At 43.2% G+C, this 19,506-nt stretch overlaps 1 protein-coding gene across 1 annotated transcript in view; it reads left to right on the plus strand.

Moving 5' to 3' along the window:
* Positions 1-6,400: 6,400 nt before the first annotated feature.
* Slc10a1 (solute carrier family 10 member 1) overlaps positions 6,401-19,506 on the plus strand; it is a 14,250-nt gene continuing 1,144 nt past the window's right edge. Inside the window, exons 1-4 of the mRNA XM_008845929.2 lie at positions 6,401-6,877; positions 13,388-13,598; positions 15,536-15,714; positions 17,563-17,759. Coding sequence (XP_008844151.1) covers positions 6,522-6,877; positions 13,388-13,598; positions 15,536-15,714; positions 17,563-17,759 — 943 coding nt within the window. The 5' untranslated portion in view covers positions 6,401-6,521. The remainder of the gene's footprint in view (positions 6,878-13,387; positions 13,599-15,535; positions 15,715-17,562; positions 17,760-19,506) is intronic.

The raw sequence follows: 19,506 nt of genomic DNA on the forward strand, positions 1-19,506 counted from the left end.
CTTCCTGAGCACCGGGATTAAAGGTGTGTGTCACCATGCCCAGCTTCATTCCTTTTTAGACAACTGTACACTAAAAATCGTTCCCTCATGTGGAACCAAATACAGTTGCCTTCCTAACTCTGCAAGTTCTAAATCCAAAGTGTAATGCAGTCTAAACTTTTTTTGTAACTCCTTCGATGGTAAACTATATTCCACACTGCTATCAGACTGTGGTTCTCACTCCATCATATTCACTGTAGAGACATCCATAGATATCCAGGCATGGTAACACATGGAAAGGCAAGACAGAGGGCCAGCCTGGGCTACAGAGGAAGGTCCTGTCTCAAAAAGAAAAAAGAAGAGAAAAGATACATACATTTGACTATTGGCCCCAATGAAGATGTGACCTAAGGGACTAGAGAGATTGCTCGGTAGTTAAGAGTACTGGCTGCTCTTGCGGAGGACCAGGGTTAAGTTCCAGCACCCACATGGTAGCTAACAACCATAACTAGGGGATCTGACCAAGCCAACTTCTGGCTTCAGTGAGCATTGCATGCATGTTGTGCACAAAAACTAACACAGGCAAACATATACACATAAATTAATTAATTTTTAAACTCATTTTTTTAAAAGACTAGCACATCTGGGCATGGTGGCACATGACTTTAATCCAGGCACTCAGGAGACAGAGGCAGATGGATCTCTGTGGGTTCAAGGACAGCCTGGTTTACATAACAAGTTACAGGTCCAGCAAGGCTACATTTTAAGGCCCTGTCTCAAAGAAAAGTTCATGGATTTAAAAAAAAAAAAATGAAGTATTTTGGAAAAGAGACTATAAACCTCTACCTATTTCTCTAAATATATTTATATATCCTTTCTACCCCAGCTTGTTTTTCCAACAATCTGTCATGGATTAAAAAGATAAAGTCTCCTACTATTTGTTTGTCTGGTTCTTCCCAATCTATCTCCTATAATTTTGGCTTTATAAATTTTGCACATCATGGACTGGGCATGGTGGCACTCACCTTTAGTCCCAGAACTTGGGAGGCAGAAGCAAGAGGATCTCTATGAGTTCAAGGCCAGCCTAATCTACATAATGAGTTCCAGGCCAGCTGGAGCTACAGGGAGACCCTATCTTAGAAAGACAAAAAAAAAAAGCTGGACGTAGTGGCGCATGCCTTTAATCCCAGCACTTGAGAGGCAGAGAGGCAGGTGGATCTCTGTGAGTTCAAGGCCAGCCTGGTCTACATAGTGAGTTCCAGGACAGCTGGGGCTACAAGGGAGACCCTGTTTCAAAAAGACCAAAAAAAAAAAAAAAAAAAAACCAAAAGAATTTAAAAATTTTTGAGGAAAAAAAACTCTACATAGGGGGTTCCAGGACAGCTGGGGGTACAAGGGGGACCCTGTTTCAAAAAGAAAAAAAAAAAAAAAATTTAAACATCATTATTTGATACATAGATGACCACTACATCAAATTATTGTTAACTGCATTCATTATAAAGTACCTTTCTTAGGCAATATTAAAATTATGAACAGAGCAGGGCTGTAGCTAAGTAGTACAGTGCATGCTTAGCACATAAGAGGCCCCAGGTTCAATTCCAAGGACCATAAAAATTGTGACCTGTACTTCTACCACCCCTCAACCAAATCTTTCTGAAATCATCTTACCTTAGACAGTTATTACTTGATCCCAGTATAAAAGTGGATGTCACTTACAAATGCAGTCTGGGCCAGGTGTGGCGGTGCACGCCTTTAATCCCAGCACTTGGGAGGCAGAGGCAGGCGGATCTCTGTGAGTTTGAGTCCAGCCCGGTCTGCATAGCAAGTTCCAGGTCAGCTGGGGCTACAGGGAGACCCTGTCTCAAAAATAAAAGATGGAAGTAGTTCTGAACATCTTTTTTTTTCTTTCAATGGGTGAGTTAAGCTTATTTCAACATCTATTGATATGTCAGGTACACCTGCCTTAATTTTGTCATATTAACATTAATGTTACACCTTTTGTTTTTATAAATTTTAAAAAGCTATCACTCTGTAGTCTATTGTTTTTTGCTTCTGTAAATGATTCTTCTCAAATTTTGGTAGGGTTTTTATTTTCTTTGGGGGGATTTTTTTTCGTTTTGTTTGTTTGTTGATACTAGGAATGGAGTTCAAAGCCTCCTCCATGTTAGGTAAGTATTTTAATATTGCACTACGTATACCTCCAACCACTGGAACATTTAATTTTCTTCTAGGTTTTATAATGACAACTTTAAATAACATTAGTTTTCTGTGATGAAGCAGGTATCTATTAGTTCCTAACAATGAACAATGAGAAATAAAGTATATTTCCTCTTCCATCCTTCCCTTCCTCTTTTACCCAATTTTAGTCAATAATCTTTCTCACAATTTATCTTTTTACAGTTAAAAATGCTTACTCTTGCCAGGTGTGGTGGTGCATACCTTCAGTCCAAGTACTCAGGTGGTATAAGTAGGGAGATCTCTGTGAGTTTGAAGCTAGCTTGGTCTACACAGCGAGTTCCAGGCCAGCTGGGACTACAGGGAGAAAAAAAACAGGCTTCCTCTTGGGGGTTGGAGATATAACTCGATGATAGAGCACTTGTCTAGCATGGTCAAGGGCATGGGTTCAATTTCTGAAGAATTAAGAAGTCCAAGACCTCGGGTGTGGTAGTGCACACCTCTGATCCCAGCACTTGGGAGGCTACATAGTGAGAGCCTGCCTCAAAATACATAAATAAATAAGTCCAAGGAACTGGCAAATTTGGTGTCTGGTGAGGGATGCTCACAGATAGCACTAGCTCTATGCGCCCTCACATGGTGGGAGGTGCAAAGCAGCCCTGGGGAGCTTCTAACATAAGGCTCAGATCCCATTCATGAAGGCCCCAACATGATCTAAGATCTATTATTTGTAACACCTACAGTTAGAGTTCAACATGCAAATTTCGGAAGGACAAAAACATTTAGACACTAGCAACCTTAATACTTACAGAACAGTAATAACATCTAATATATAATCCAGAGTCAAGTATTCCCAATTACCCCTAAAACATGTTTTAGATTTTTTTTAAATCCAATATCCACTCATAGATTATATTTGGTTATGTCTGTTTCTTTTAATCTATATCAGACCACCCTCCTAATTTTGTTACATTTACTTTTGGTTATGAGCACATGCCAAGGGCTTGTGAGGCGGCTCCACAGGTAAAGGCACTTCATGCCTGGCAACCTGAGTTTGATCCCTAAAACCCATGTAAAGGTGAAAGGAGAGAACTGACTCCACAAAGTTGTCCTCTGACCTCCACACATGTACCTATCCATCATGCATGCGTGCACACACACACACAATAATAATAATAAAAATAATTTTTTTAAAAGCACATGCCAATTATTTTTATTAAAAGTCTTGTAATCTAAGCCGGGCGGGTGGCGCTCGCCTTTAGTCCCAGCACTTGGGAGGCAGAGGCAGGTGGATCTTTGTGAGTTCAAGGCCAGCCTGGTCTACAAAGTAAGTTCCAGGACAGCTGGGGCTACAGGGAGACCCTGTCTCAAAAAGAAAAAAAAAAAGTCTTGTAATGTATTGTTACCTCATTGTTTCTTTTTCTTTGTTTTTTTCATTTTTCTAGCCCCTATATTTCCAATCACTGTCACCTGGGTCTAAAGACTGATTAGGCTAGGAGTGGTGGTAGACGCCTTTAATCCCAGCACTTCGGAGACAGAGGCATGGGGATCTCTGTGAGTTCAAGGCCAGCCTGGTCTACATAATGAGTTCCAGGCCAGCTGTAGCTACAGGAAAACCCTGTCTCAAAAAGACCAGAAAAAAAATAAAAAAAGGCTGGTAGATTTGGATTAAACATTGTGCCTATAATGACATGATGTATCTCATATGGCATTCTATCAGGAGTCATGTGATATTACTGTCCCCCTAGCCATAATTCTAAGTTTGAATTGGTTAAGGTTGGTAACTGCCCAGTTTCTCCAATGTAAAGGTACACATCTTCCCACTATAATTGGTGATTCATCTATATGGTGATATCTCATCCTCATGTGAGCATCCTGTTCACCAATCACATTTTACCCAAGGCCATTGGCAATCTTCATCTTAATTATTACATTAGGAGGCTATGATGATATGGTGATCTTTAATTTTTTCTGTTCTTTGATTTGTGTCTAGATTAAAGAGCACTCGCTGTTAAAATTCACTTATATAATGCCAAACAGTCCCTCTGCTCTGCAGCAATTTTTTCTGGTAAGTTTCTTTGAGTGTTAGTCTTTGCAGCTCTTTTCCTCTGTGACTTTTGAGTACATTTAATTGGATGTTGTGTATCACTCATCACTGAACAAATGAGTGATTTGCATGGTCTTCTGCCACAATGGCTGGTTCTCCTCATCACCCTCAGCCAGATGCAGCCTGCTTCACACAACCACTGCTCATTGTGTGATTCTGAGTGGAGAACTGATGATGATACAATCTCTACAAGTTTCCCATTCAGGGCTGCAAACTATTCCTCCTTACCCTTAAATCTAGGTAACTTTTAAAGGGAAGAATTATCTTTTTAGTGCAGTTTCAAGTAGAGCAGCTTAACTAGGAAGCAGAGATAAGGAATGCCTACACTCACTGGCTTTCTCCCAGAGGAGAAAGCAGCCTCCTTTGGGCCACCCTCAGAGGCTCCCCCAAGAATGCTCAATACAGGCATTTCCATCTGCATGCAGCGCCAGGCCTCTACCTGTCCTTCACTTGAGACCTGTTCAACGCAAGCATCAGGAAACCATTCACATCAGAGATTCTCCAAGGGAAAGGGATTCTAATCTCATGTCACCTCGAGTCACTGCACAACTCCCCAGAGCAGGTGCTACATGGATATAGATGGGATATATGGATTATTTTCAATATTTGTCCATTACAGAATTCTAGAAGCCACCAACACCATTGTTGAAGAGCGCTCTCTTTTTTTTAAGATTTTTTTTCCTCTTTTTGAGACAGGGTCTCTCTGTAGCCCCAGGTTGCCTGGTACTCGCTATGTAGACCAGGCTGGCCTTGATCTCACAGAGATCTGCCTGCCCCTGCCTCCCAAGTGCTGGGACTAAATGTGTGAACCACCACACCAAGCTAAGATTTTTTAATTGTGTATGTTTGTGTGTGTATTCACAGAACATCAGATCCCTTGAAGCTGGACTTACTGGTGGTTGTGAGCCACCTAACACGGGTGCTGGGAACTAAACTCAGGTCCTCTACAAGAGCAAACAGAAGAGCTCTCACTTTCAAGTAATTATACCAATCCAAAAATGAGTGGCTACCCAACCCCACAGTGACCTAATCATTCTGGGTCTGGTGGCTTACACCTGGAAACTTTGCATGTGGGAGGATGAGACAGGACCATCACAGGTTCAAGGCCAGCCTGAACTATATAGCAAGACCTTATCTCAAAAACAACACATAAGCCTTATCATGGATCTCAGCAAAGAAGAACCTATAAGACCCCTACCCAAGCCTGTTGTTCTAACCAGCCAAGGGGAGATAGGGCTTCTGAAGACCTATGCCAACAGAGGAATGATGGAAGGGGTGTAGTTCAGGACAGCCATCCCTATTTCTTGGTGCTGCTGATATCACATACCTCGAACCTGGTTTCCAGCTTGAACACACAGGCCCAGCACCCAAATACGGAGCAGTCAAGAACTCAACAAGGAAAGACTGCTTGTTCCAGCTTCCTCCCTGGCAAGTTTCTCAAGCCACCAGGTGCCTCAAGCACCAGTTAGTCTCCATAGTCAGGGCTCCCTCTTGAGCTGCACTTTGGAAAAAGGGCCTCCCACATTCTGAGAATCCACCTGCACTCCAGAACACTCTTCCCTCTGGAGGTAAGCAAGCATTACAGGGAACCACCAGTGTCCCATCCTAGGACCCATATGACCCAGGTGTGGGTATAAAACAAAGGTTCCCCAGCACAGGCAAGAAGGCCATGCCATGATCTCCCACCTGGAAAGTCGGAGGCAGCAACACCACCTGCCCCTATCTTGTCCCACAGCCCTTTGGGCTCTGCTGCCTGCATTCAAGAACCAGGGGTAGCACAGTTTCTTTCACTCCTATGAACTTGGAAACAGATGGTAGCTCATCTTCACCAGCAGAGAACCTCTATCAGGGCCTGGGCTGGAAGCAGGAGCTAAAGGAAGAAGAAAGGCTAGACCAGGAGAAAGTCCTGGGCTGGTCACAGAAATAATGCCAGCGAAGTCTGCTCAGCAGAGGGCTGCTCTGTGCCCAAGAAGCAGCCAAGTGCTAAGGCAGGTATGTGAGTGACCCTCAGCAAGCACGGAGGTCAGGGAACTGGAGAGAGGCAGAGAAAACCAGCAAGATAAGCATGTGGACTCTCTTCTTTTTGGAACCACAACCAGAGCAGCGGCTCAACTGATTGCATAATCCTTCTATTTGTCCACAGCTACATTTCATCCAGAAACTCTGTCCAGTAAGGTAGCTGAAGAAAGCATCCAGCAAGGACTGGACAAGGAAGGGTGGCAGCCGGGGAACAAAGGTGGTGTTCACTGCTGCCTGGAAGATGGAGGCACACAATGTCACTGCCCCCTTCAACTTTTCCCTGCCACCGGGCTTTGGCCACCGCCCCACCGACCGGGCTCTGAGTGTCATCCTGGTGATCATGCTGTTGTTCATCATGTTCTCACTGGGCTGCACCATGGAGTTTAGCAAGATCAAGGCTCACTTCTGGAAACCCAAAGGATTGCTCATTGCCATGGTGGCCCAGTACGGCATCATGCCCCTCGCTGCCTTTGTGCTGGGCAAGGTCTTCAAGCTGAGCAACATTGAGGCACTGGCCATCCTCATCTGTGGCTGCTCTCCTGGGGGGAACCTGTCCAACCTCTTCACTCTGGCCGTGAAGGGGGACATGAACCTCAGGTAGGACTGGAGTTTAGGGAGAGCAGCATAGGATGGGATGGGGCACTGTGGAGAAGCCATAATCTAAGGGAAAAGCTGAACTGAAGCTAGGAGAGGGAGGGAGTGGAGGTTGGGTTGGGGCTGGTATTTATTGCCAATGACATACTGAGCTAGGGGCAGGGTCTGGGGTCCACCTTGGTGGGGGCTGGAGAGATGGCTCAGCAGTTAAGAGCACTGGCTGCTCTTCCAGAGGACCGAGGTTCTATTTCCAGCACCAACATGGCAGCTAACAACTGTCTGTAGCTCCAGTTCCAGAGGAATCGCCACCCTCTTCTGACCTCCTCAGGCACTACACAATATGGGTGCACTTACATACATGCAAGCAATGCACTCATACACATAAAAAATAAAAATAATATTTTTTTAAAAGAACAAAGTGAAGCCAGGTGTGGTGGCGCATGCCTTTGATCTCAGCACTCTGGCACTCTGGAGGAAGAGGCAGGTGGATCTCTGTGAGATTGAGGCCAGCCTGGTCTAACTACTGAGTTCTAGACCAGACCAGCTGAGGCTATAGGGAGACTCTGTCTCAAAAAGACAGAAAAATAAAAATAAAAAAGAACTAAGTGAAAAGTGCCAAGCTTGTTCAGGGGCATCTTGGACACCCCTGTACTCCCCGAAGTGCCTCAGGGAGGAGCAAAGATTTCAACCAAAGAGCCCCTGGAGAATTATACCCACCTAACTGGGTGGCATGCTGCAGGCTCTGAGGCTGGATCTGAAAGGGGCATCATGGGGTGTGAACATTTCCAGGGAGGTCAAGGTCACTTTGAACCAAATGAGCATCTCAAATTCCTGCAGAGCAGGCCGAACTCCAAAAGATGCTCCCAAGTATCGGGGCATCTGAGGTATCTAAGTCTTTTCACCCCATTATAAGATGCAGTGACATTTCAGTCCAAAGACACTTCAGGTAGACTTGAGGTCCCAGCACCTGCCCAAGTTAGGCTGGACTCCATTCATCTAACTGGTAGAGAGAAGATCAGCAACAGCTACCACCCAGAGCAGCCTGAGAAGAAATCAGCAAGGGCTCTCTAACTCTCAGCCTTATTAAGGGTTAGCTGAGTACCTGTTCAGCCTACTTTGGCAGCCTGGGCCATGGCTGAAGAGAACTCACTAGCAAAAGCAAAGCCTCAGTCTTAAGCCAGTTTTCTCTGGGTCTGTCCTCAGTGGAGATGTTATTTAACGCCAGGCAAAACAGGGATTTCAGTCTATCTGCTTAGGTTTTAAGAACCCAGCCCATGACTGAACTTTACAAAGAAAACTAAACCAAGAAGCCCCTCCTGGTGGTGCAAAGTGACAATGGGACAATTTGGAAGTGAGGGTAGAGAGACCCCAGGTCTTGCTCAGGCTAGCCAGGTGGTATACCACTGGACTACAGTATCTCCAGTCCTTGGGACAGATTTTTAAATAAAAAGACCAAAAGTAGTATAAATTGGGAGTTTCCAGAACCTGCTGTCTAAGAAACTCAAGCCTCTCTAAGTTGAGAGGCACAAAGAAAATTTGACTTAGTCTCCTTCAGGAATATATTTCAGTATTCAACCCCCTCACTATCTTGAGAACCAGCCTATTATAAACAAAATGGCTACAGGTGGGCTGGAGAGATGGCTCAGCAGTTAAGAGCACTGACTGCTCTTGCAGAGGACCGATGTTTGATTCCCAGCAACCACGTGGCAGCTACGAACCGTGCTTAACTCCAGTTCCTGGGGAATCCAAAGCCCTCTTCTGACCTCCGCGGCATTGCACAACATGGGTGCACTCACATACATGCAGGCAATACACTCATACACATAAAATGAAATAATTTTTTTTTAAATGGCTACAGTCTCAAAGGCAATGGCCCCTCTGATCTGACATGGGTGTTCTATGGAAGGGGAATCCACAGCTATCATAGCTTTCTGTTTCTTTTTTTTTTTTTTTTTTTTTTTTTTTCGAACAACCCTTTGTTGCCAGCTGTCCTGGAACTCACTATGTAGACCAGGCTGGCCTTGAACTCACAGAGATCTGCCTGCCTCTGCCTCCCAAGTGCTGGGATTAAAGGCATGTGCTACCATGCCCAGCTTGCTTTGCTTTTTTAAAAAACATTTTATTTTTATTATTTTTATTTTATGTGTATGAGTGTATTGCCTGCATGTGTGTAAGTGCACCCATCTCAGGAAATGCCCATGGAGGTCAGAAAAAGGCTACAGATCCCCTGGAACTAGCTACAGACAGTTATTAGAGGCCATGGGGGTGATGGGAATCGAACCCAGGTCCTCTGAAAGAGCAGTCAGTACTCTTAACCATTAAGCCATCTCTCCAGCCCGGACTTTCTGCTTTTCAAGAAAAGATAGAATCTCCATTTTTATATGGAATCTCCGATTTCCTCACTGTGAGGAAATTCATCCCTATATCTAATCTAAACCCTTCCGATTGCAAAGCAAGCCCATAGTCCCTCATCTTGCCTGTGGACAAGGCTTGCACACTCTTTGTGACCCAAGAAATCCAGGCTGCTAATAAGAAATTTAAAGAATACAATAGGGTGCTGGAGAGATGGTTCAGCAGTTAAGAGCACTGGCTGGTCTTGCAGAGGACCCAGTTTCCATTCCCAGCACCTATATAGCAGTTCCAGGGAAATCCAATGCTCTCTTCTGACCTCTGTGGGCATTGCATGACTTGGATGCACTTACCTACAAACAGGTAATACACTCATACACATAAAATAATAATTTTTTTAAAAAAAGAAATCCAGGCTGCACCTCAATGCTGATGTAGAAGGAATGCAGTGCTCATATTGGTCACGAAAGGGATACGCTGAGGGATTTGTGTATCTGTGGAGGAGACCAGGAGTTGGGAACAGTGCTGAAGACAGTGGGCAACTGTTTAAGTGTGAGTAACCAAGTGTCACAGCCTCTCACCTGATGGTTGCAAACGAGGCCTCTCTGACAGCGCCTGCACAGTGAGGTTAGAGGCTTCCCACCACACCAGCCTCTGGTAACTCAGTACATGACTCCTCATGCTCTGTCTGCTACCCAGCCTCCTTGTCCAAGCACGTGTCCCAGAACCCAGACTCCACAAAAGGTGTTGATGTAGTCACCTTCCATCATAATGTCCCTTCCTCTCAAACAAACCTTTCATGCACATTAAGCCATGCCTCAGACCCCACTGTCTGCGTATGCATCTTATCATCACGAACTGCCAGACTTTGAATCCCAATGAGTGGTCTGGAACAAGTTATTACATGCATTATAACAGCGATGATAAGAATCTGCACTAAACGTTCTTTTCAACAAAGTCCAACTTTATTCTCTAAATAGCCTTACAGTCCATTGTACACCTTTCTGCCGATCTTGTTTCAGTGGCTGACACGTACTGGGCATATTTTTTTGTACTGAGCATTTTACCTAGACAGGATACATGATCCTCACACAGCACTGTGGAAGACAGTGCCATAACTAACCACATTTACAGATGAAGAAACTGAGTCTTAGAGCTTAACACCCTTGGTGAAGATCTGGCTGGCTTCGCAGCCTGCACTTGTACTCTGGTATCTTGAGACCAGCCTGTTCACACACAAACTGGCTGGAGGTCGCTAGCCAGCCTCAAAGGCACAGACTGGCCCCTCTGATCTGACATGAGTCTTCTATGGGAAGAAAAATCTACTGCTGCTGAAGCTTCCTGCTTTTCAAGCAAAGATAAAATCTCCATTTTAGGTGAAAACTACAAAATTTCAAACATCAGAAACTTATCCAAAATTTATCCTAAAGTCTGTGCAAGCCAGACAATATGTGTGGAAGGGTCTGATGTGACTCAAGGTTCACTTTGAAAACATTCGTTATGTGCACTGTGTCCCACTTAAAGTCCGAAGGAAATGGTGAGACACTTATTATTCCATTTTATACATGAGGAAGCAGAAGTACAGGAACCTGCCAAAGGTCTCCTAAAATGTGTGAGAAAGTTGTGTTCAGAGCCAGGCCAGGGCTCTCTGCCTCCCAACTGGAATAAGTCTGGGGCCAGGCCACCTGGCAGACCCCACCAGGCAGCCAGGCAGGGCAGCTCCTTCCTCAATGACATATAGGTGAGAGAAAAATGTCCTCCATAGCTTTCTAGTCAGGACAGACCTTGACTGTTCTATCATCCTTCAAGCTCCTCTGCCCTTTAGCCCACTGGGCCCACAGCAGAGCTCAGAGTCAATGGCTGGGGCAAACAACAAGCCTGGACAAATCCCAAGAATTCCTACAAGTCTTCTCGCCATGACATAGGAATCCTAAAAATAACAAGATGGAAGCCACTGGGATTCCTACGTTTCCCACTTTATAGACTCTGCCAGGTCACCTCGCAGCTTCCTCAGCTTCTGCCTCTAGTCTCTCCATGGACAGTCCTTCAGAGTGTACAGCTATCCAAAAGCAGGGCCTATGCAGAGCTCTCAGACCTTAAGCAAGAAGGGGCTGAGTACAGTGGTACATGTTTGTCATCCATGCTACCCAGGTAGCTGAGGTGAGAGAATCCTTGAGACTCCAATCTCAAAAACAAGAATTTGAGGCTGGAAAGATGGCCTAGGCCAGAAGGTGTCAGATCCCCTGGGAGTTAATTACAGACAGTTGTGAGCCTCCCAACATGGGTGTTAGGAACTTAGGTTCTCTGGCAGAACAGGAAGCACTCTTAACCACTGAACCATCTCCAGAAAGAATTTGAGGCTGGAAAGATGGCCTAGGCCAGAAGGTGTCAGATCCCCTAGGAGTTAATTACAGACAGTTGTGAGCCTCCCAACATGGGTGTTAGGAATTTAGGTTCTCTGGCAGAACAGGAAGCACTCTTAACCACTGAACCATCTCCAGCCCTGAACTATTTATTTTACAGCCTGTCCTTCTCCGTAGATCAGTGTGTAGCTCTCCAGCTGTCCTGGAACTCACTATATAGACCAGGTTGGCCTTGAACTCACAGAGCTCCATCTGCCTCTGCCTCCTGAGTGCTGGGATTAAAGACATGCGCCACCAAGCCCGGCATCCTGGCGCTCTTTTTAAACTATACCACATGAGCTTACAACCATAAACAAGATATTTTGCTGTATTTGCATGATTTTAAATGTTGTATCAATAGTTCATACATTTAACAATTTGCTCTGGCAGCCATGTAAGTAAAATAATTGCTTCATGTATCTGACTGCTGTGTGGTTTGCTTACGCTTCCTCATCTGTGGCCAAACATTCCTGATTGCACGGCCTGCTTCTGTAGACAGTCTTGGGCACAGGCCCCTTGCTCCCAGAAGAGTAAGTGTGATAAAAGCAAGGCTCTGGGTCATGGTAGTCACACATCTTCAGCAAGGAAATTTACAAAGTTGTTCCGCACACTTCCCCTAGCAGTTTTTTTGTTTGTTTTTTTTCTTTCTGTTTCTTCATATTTGGGATTTCCAGACTTAAATTTTTGCCGACTTGAGTATGAAACATCACGTTTTAAAATTCTGGGGCTGGAGATATGGCTCAGTGGATAAGAGCACTGACTGCTCTTGCAGAGGACCCGGGTTTGATTCCCAAAACCCACATGGCGGCTACAAACCATCCTTAACTCCAGTTCCAGGGGCATCCAAAGCCCTCTTCTGACCTCCACAGCATTGCACGACACGGGTGCACTCATACATGCAGGCAATACTCATACACATAAAATAAAAAAATATTTAAAAAAATAAAATTTGACTTCATGGGAGGCATTGTTTTTCTATGGGATTATTTTCAAAGATCTTTGTTATCATGAGGGTGGAGAGATGACTTAGCAGTTAAGAGCACTGCCTGCTCTTGCAGAACCAGGTTAGATTCCCAGCACCCACATGGTGGCTAACAACCATCTGTAACTCCAGTTCCAGGGGATCCAACGCCCTCTTCTGACCTCCATGAGCAATGCACGACACAGGTGCACTTACCTCTACATGCAGGCAATACACTCATAAAAATAATTTTAATTTTTAAAAAGATTTTTATCAATTTGTAGTTATTTACTTATGTGGCAAGTCTACTCACAGTTTGGGACTTATATTTTGATAATGTTTTATGCAGTGCTTATTCTAATTTAGTCAAATTTACCATTTTCCTTGATTTTTTAGTTAGGGATTTAAGAAATCCTTTACTATCTGCAAGGTTACAAAGATATTTTCTATAAAAAACTTCACAATTTTTTTCACATGGAGCTGTGTGATCAACCTAGACCTTATTTTTATATGATTTAATTTTTTCTCTTCCATATGAACAAATACTAAGCATTGTTCTCCATTCTGTGATAATTTGCAGTAGGGGGTACTCCTATTAATCAAATATGCATGAGTTTGTGTCTAGGATCCGTCTTACTGGCCAGTGTGGCTATCTTTGTACCAGTACCACATTTTTTAAATTCAAAAAAAAGGGACAGTATGTTTTTATCTAAGAAAATGGTGTTAAAGCACTTAGTGCTGGCACATCACATTCAGAACTCTGCTAATAGACTTTCTGTTCTTCCCATATCTCCCACCTAGCATTGTGATGACCACCTGCTCTACCTTCTTTGCCTTGGGCATGATGCCTCTCCTCTTGTACATCTACACCAAAGGAATCTATGATGGAGACCTTAAGGACAAGGTGCCCTATGCAGGCATCATGGTATCACTGGTCATGATTCTCATTCCTTGTACCATAGGTATTGTCCTCAAGTCCAAATGGCCAAAATGCGTACCCTACATCATCAAGGTAAGAATGGGGCCTTGTTTTAGTGGAGCAATTAACACCACAAAGAAGAGAGTTTATTTTGGTTCACGGTTGTAGGGGTCTTAAGCCTAACAGTGGGTGGACACTGATTTGGGCATCTGGCAAGGGTAGCTCATCATGGCAGGAGCACGTTGGAGCAATTACAAGACAGGAAGCAGAGAGGGACTGGATAGACCCTACATTCTGTCAAGTAAATGTCCCCCAGTGATCCAAGAACCTTTCCACAAGGCCCCACACATGGGGAGGCCCATCACATTTCCCAACAGCACCAACCTCCAACCCCCACAGGGGACCAAACTTTAACATATAAACCTCCCGGGTACACTCATCCAAACCACAGCAGGCTTTTATGTCAGTATCCTTCTTTATTGAAGAGGTAAAATAAAGTCTACTCAGTTTATCTACTAATATCATGAGATTGCAACCTATACAATACTCTTGAAGGGTTGGGAGAAAATGAAAACAGTGTATGTAAGGTATAATTAAATAAAATTAAATATATGTTCCTCCTAGATGCTGAAGTTTGTTATGTACTTTGAAGGCTCACTATCCTTATTTGTAGAAAGTAACACATGAAAGTAAGATTCAACATGCATGCAGACAAGTACTGGCAGAATGTAAAAAGATGAGATTATGGAAGGCTAGAATGATCAACACTTCTTGGAGAAGGGTCTTGAGCCAGACCATGAGAAAGGTTAAGATTTAGATAAGCCTGAGGAGAGAATAAATAAGAGGTCAACAAGGCAAACTTGGCAGACCTGACTAATAGAAGACTGAGGAAGTGTATACAATCCCAGAATTTCAGATTAGGATGAAGGAGTAGAAACATAATGTCCGCACTTGAAAAGCTGAGGCAGGTGGATAAGGAAGGAATCCAAAGCCTACCTAGACTGCAGAGTTTGAGGCCAATCTGGGTTACATGAGACCATTTCAAAAAAATGTACTAGGAATATAAAACATTCACATATAAACAATATGAAGAGCCAAAACATTACAAAATAACTTTAAGCAATTTTTGTTATGTATTTCTTTATTGAAGAGATGAGAACTAGAGACCTAAATTTACTTTTTGTCATTTTAGAGCATGCTGTTCTCCAAAACACATTTTGGGAAGTGCAAAGAGCACAGAAATATTCTGAAAACTTGTATCTTATGTTACACACAGAAAACCTTAATCACAATCTCGCCAAAACTAGACATATTGAAGTTTTTCAATAGTTATTATAAGATGTAATTATAAAGCTTTTAGAATAAAAACATGATTACCCCAATGACTTTTCATCACTTACCTAGGGCAAGGGACTTGCAATTTCTGATGTTATACATTTCTGGAACTTTCACATCTCATTTCCAAAGTCACCAAGAAAGCTTGTTCTTTTTATGGTTATACATTATTTAGCATCTAAAACCCTATTACCTGGCTCAGTCAACAACCTTGTTTATCCAGCTTTGCTTCAAAGAATGTCTTGCCAATTTCCAGAAGTCAAATTCATCCTACAACCATGCCCCACCCTCTAATGGAGGTTGAGAAAAGTATGACCAGTTCTGATGAGCGCCCCAGTATTCGGAATAGTCTTGTGTAAATGTGTGAACAGACTCTAGAAAGTGACTTTGTATCTTTTCGGTTACAAGTGTCAATTCTGTAGGAGGCCACAGTCTCATCCCTTTACATTTAACTGAAAACTTGCAGTCTGGAAATGTGTCTACAGCAGATTGTTTGGCTAAGGTTTTAGTCATTAAAATAATCAAATCTCAAATTCTCTAGCTGCTGCTGATACAAAGATGGGATGTTTTTCCTTCCACTTTATAACTAATGTTCTGTTAAAATGGTCTCCACTACCAATTTCCCCATGTGCCTCCCCAGCCCTGTTCCCACACTCCCGGGCTTCTAAATGACATTTTCTTGTCCTCCTGTCCAGGGAGGGATGATCATGACTTTCTTCCTCAGTGTGGCTGTCACGGTCCTCTCTGTAATGAACGTGGGCAATAGCATCATGTTCGTCATGAAACCACACCTGCTGGCTACCTCCTCCCTGATGCCTTTCTCTGGCTTCCTGCTGGGTTACATTCTCTCTGCTCTCTTCCGACTCAATGCACAGTAGGTATTCTTTTAGGTCTCATTATCCTTAAAGGCCTCTCATCCTAATCTTTTTGGAGGACAAGGAGTTAGGAATCTGAGGTCTAGACACAGTATTTTTCTAGTGTATGTTCAAAGGAATCAATTCAATGAGTAATTTGGACTGTAATATGGTGGGGGTGGGCTCAAATAGACTAAAGGACTAAATTGAAAAACCAGACACCATCCAAACAGCAAGCACTAATGGCAGCCTGTCCCCTTCCAATGTCTAAATTCCATCTCTTGTAGTTCCTGTAGCTGTCATTGCTAATACAATTTTCTTCTTTCCCACCTTTTTTTGGGGGGAAGGGGTATCTTGAGACATGGACTCCCTGTGGCCCCAGCTGGCCTTGAACTCAAGAGATCCACCTGCCTCTACCTCCTGAGCGCTGGGAGTAAAGGTGTATGCCACCACGCCTGGCTCTTTCCCACTTTTCTGACCAGTCGTGCATCAAAGTAAAAAAAAAGCCACATTGATAAGTGTGGTGGCACATGCCTTTAATCCTAGCACTTGGAAGGCAGAAGCAGATCACTGAGTTCGATGCCAGCAGCCTGGTCTACATAAGTTCCAGGCCAGCCAATGCTACATAGTGAGATCCTGTCTAAAAAATTAAAAAGAAAAAAAAAAAAAAAAACATGCTGATAAATATAAAATTACTGTGCATGAACATCAGTCAGAAGGTTTTCAATGTCCACAAACTGATGCCCATTCGCACTAGTTCAAGGAGCTACAGATCACAATGACACAGTACCAAGTGTCATTACAGTAGCACCTCATAATGTGCTGTAGCTATTACTTTGACACACTTGGAATTAAATGAATTAAATGTGTTCATTTAATATAAAAATCTTGCTCTTTAATTTACAAAAGGGAAACAAAACTAGGAAAATATCTTCCTAAGACATAATAGAGCTGACTTGCTTTTTTTAAAAATATTTTGTTTTTTATGAGTATATTGCCTGGATATGTGTTTAAGTACACCCATGTTGTGCACTGCCCATGGAGGTCAGAAGATGGCGTCAGATCCCCTAGACCTCTAGTTATGGAGTTGTTAACCACCATGTGGGTGCTCTGCAAGAGCAGCCAGTGCTCTTAACCACTGAGCCACCTCTTCAGCCCAACTTTTGCTTTTAATGAGAAGTTCTAGAGTTAAAAATGTGTAAGCTAGAAAACAGGCACAGGGCAAAGTCCCAGACACTTGAAAATATCTCCCATTGTCCATTGAAAGTGCAACTGTCCCTGGATGTGATGACACACGCCATTAATCCCAGCACTCGGGAGAGGCAGGCAAATCTCTGAATTCAAGACCAGCCTGGTCTACATACTGAGTTCCAGGTCAGCTGGGAAGCTGTGGCTACAAGGAGACCCTGTCTCAAAAAGACCAAAAAAATGTCTTACAGGGCTGACATGACATGCTGATGAATGAAACTGGCTCACACCATCTCTGACCTGCCAGAGACCAAGTTTTAATTATTCAATTTTACAAAAGCAGACAAATCCAAAATTTCAGTTATTCAAAAAGGTTCCTTAGAGCTAGGGGGCTGCAGCACAGTAGTAGAGTACTAGCCTAGCGTGTACTAGATGCTGAATAATCCTGTACACACAGCCTTATAAAAACCTCCTGTACCTTTTAGTGACCATCATCAGGACTAGACTGCTATGAAGATAGGTCATGTTGACTTTTCTTAAATCCATGTGTATTTCAAGCTCTGGCTTCCTTCCATCTTCCTGTGATAGACTGCTCAGGTTCTAAGTATCTGGAAGGGGGTTAGGGCAAGCACAATTGCTACCGTGTATCTCCTACTCAACATTTTTCTCCACTTGAACAGGTGCAGACGCACCATCAGCATGGAAACAGGATTCCAAAACATTCAGCTCTGCTCCACCATCCTCAATGTGACCTTTCCCCCTGAAGTCATTGGACCACTTTTCTTCTTTCCCCTCCTCTACATGATTTTCCAACTTGCAGAAGGATTTCTCTTCATTGCCATCTTCAGGTGCTATGAAAAACTCAAGCCTCCCAAGGGTGAGTACTGAATCATTCCCTTTCTCATACTGCTCCCATATTGAATCTGAGCTCCTAAAAACCAATTCCCAGCAGGGGCTTGAACCAGGGAGCATCAAGAATTAAGGAAAGGCCTTAGAGAGTGAAGGTTATTTCCACTAACAGCACTGTACACTTCTGCCCTGTAGATTGTTATCGGGGGACTGAGGTGACTTTGGACCATTAAATAAACGGGAAGGAATCATTTCTTCTCAGTATGAGGACATAGGGCAGAACTCCCTTGAACAGAGTTCTGAGGTATTAGCTGTGTAAATGCCTCTACTCACAGAAGTTTGGGAAGGTTCCGCATTCTTCACGATTAGGTTATCTTGTCCTGCAACTAGGTCAGAGCCTAGCTCTGCAAGTACCAATGGGAAGGCATAAGTAAAGCAGTCCTAATACAACCCCAAATCTATACAAGGAACCAATTCTGGCTGGCCACACAGTAATTTAAGAACAATCCTTTTAAATATATGACCCTAAAGTAAACGTGACTGATTTTATACCTTTCTTTCAATGTTCAGAGCAATTTCATAAACAGAGGAACATAAACCTCAAGAAAGACCAGAATCCCTCCAAGTCTCACTTAAAAAAAAATTCTGTGTATACACCCCCATCCACAAGCAGAGTTACTTGCAGAAGCCAGTTCTCGTTTTCACCATGTGGAATCCAGGGATCGAACTTGGGTCATTAGGCTTGGCAGCAAGCACCTTTACCTGCTCGGTCATTTCACTGGCCCTCAAAGGCTATTTAATACCATTTGTGTCTGAGCCTCATGCTTAAATAACAAACCTCTATCAGTGATCTATTTATTTTGAGACAGTCTCACTAGCTCAGATTAGCCTCAAATTTGATATCCTCCTCAGTCTTCCAGTCTACTGGTATAGGTTTGTACCACCATGTCCAGCAATAAATGTTTTTTCAGTACTGGGAATCGAACCCAGGGAGTTAGGCATGCTAGGCACGCTCTCTACCCATTCAAATACATCTCCAGAGCCATCATAAATATCTTTTAAACAAGAATCAGGCTTTATAACATACCTATTTCCTAACACTTTTTTCCTAATCACCAAATTCCTTCAACAGACTCTTATTTCCCATAAAATTGAGGCCCTAATACCCCTTTTAAGCCCCCATGATTTGTGATTTACACCCTAAGAGAAATGTATTCCTTTGTGTAATTCACCATTCTATAGTAGTAAGTGTTCTTTTTCCCTCTGCAATCAGACTAAGATCTAATCATTTTTAAGAAGCCAAAGAGAGCTGGATGTGGTGGCAAACACCTTTAACCCCAGTACTCAGGAGGCAGAGGGAGGTGATTAAGACCAGCTTGGTCTACAAAGCAAGTTCCAGGCCAGGTAGGACTACAAGGAGACCCTGTCTCAAAAAAAAAAAAAAAAAAAAAAAACCCACCCCAACAAAAAAATCCCAATAAAAGGCTGATCACACTAAAGAGCCACTTTATAAGCTACTCTGGAAGAGAGCCTAAGTCTGAAGCTTATTAGAGCAGCTTAGTAATTTGTTGCCCAGTGAGATAAGTCAATGAATTAGATGATAGAGATGATGATAGATGATAGAAAGATATATCGATAAGATATAAAGGTTATAGGAAGATACTTCTAAGCCATCAACTAGGTTCCAGGTTTAAAAGTTGTGATCCCAGGAAGACGTGTAATAACTTTGAAGGTGCACTACTCTGTCACTTTTTAGTCAAGACCTAAAAAAGAAA

This window comes from Nannospalax galili, unplaced genomic scaffold (assembly GCF_000622305.1).
Source record: "Nannospalax galili isolate Female #2095 unplaced genomic scaffold, S.galili_v1.0 scaffold42, whole genome shotgun sequence".
In the NCBI taxonomy this organism is placed as follows: domain Eukaryota; kingdom Metazoa; phylum Chordata; class Mammalia; order Rodentia; family Spalacidae; genus Nannospalax; species Nannospalax galili.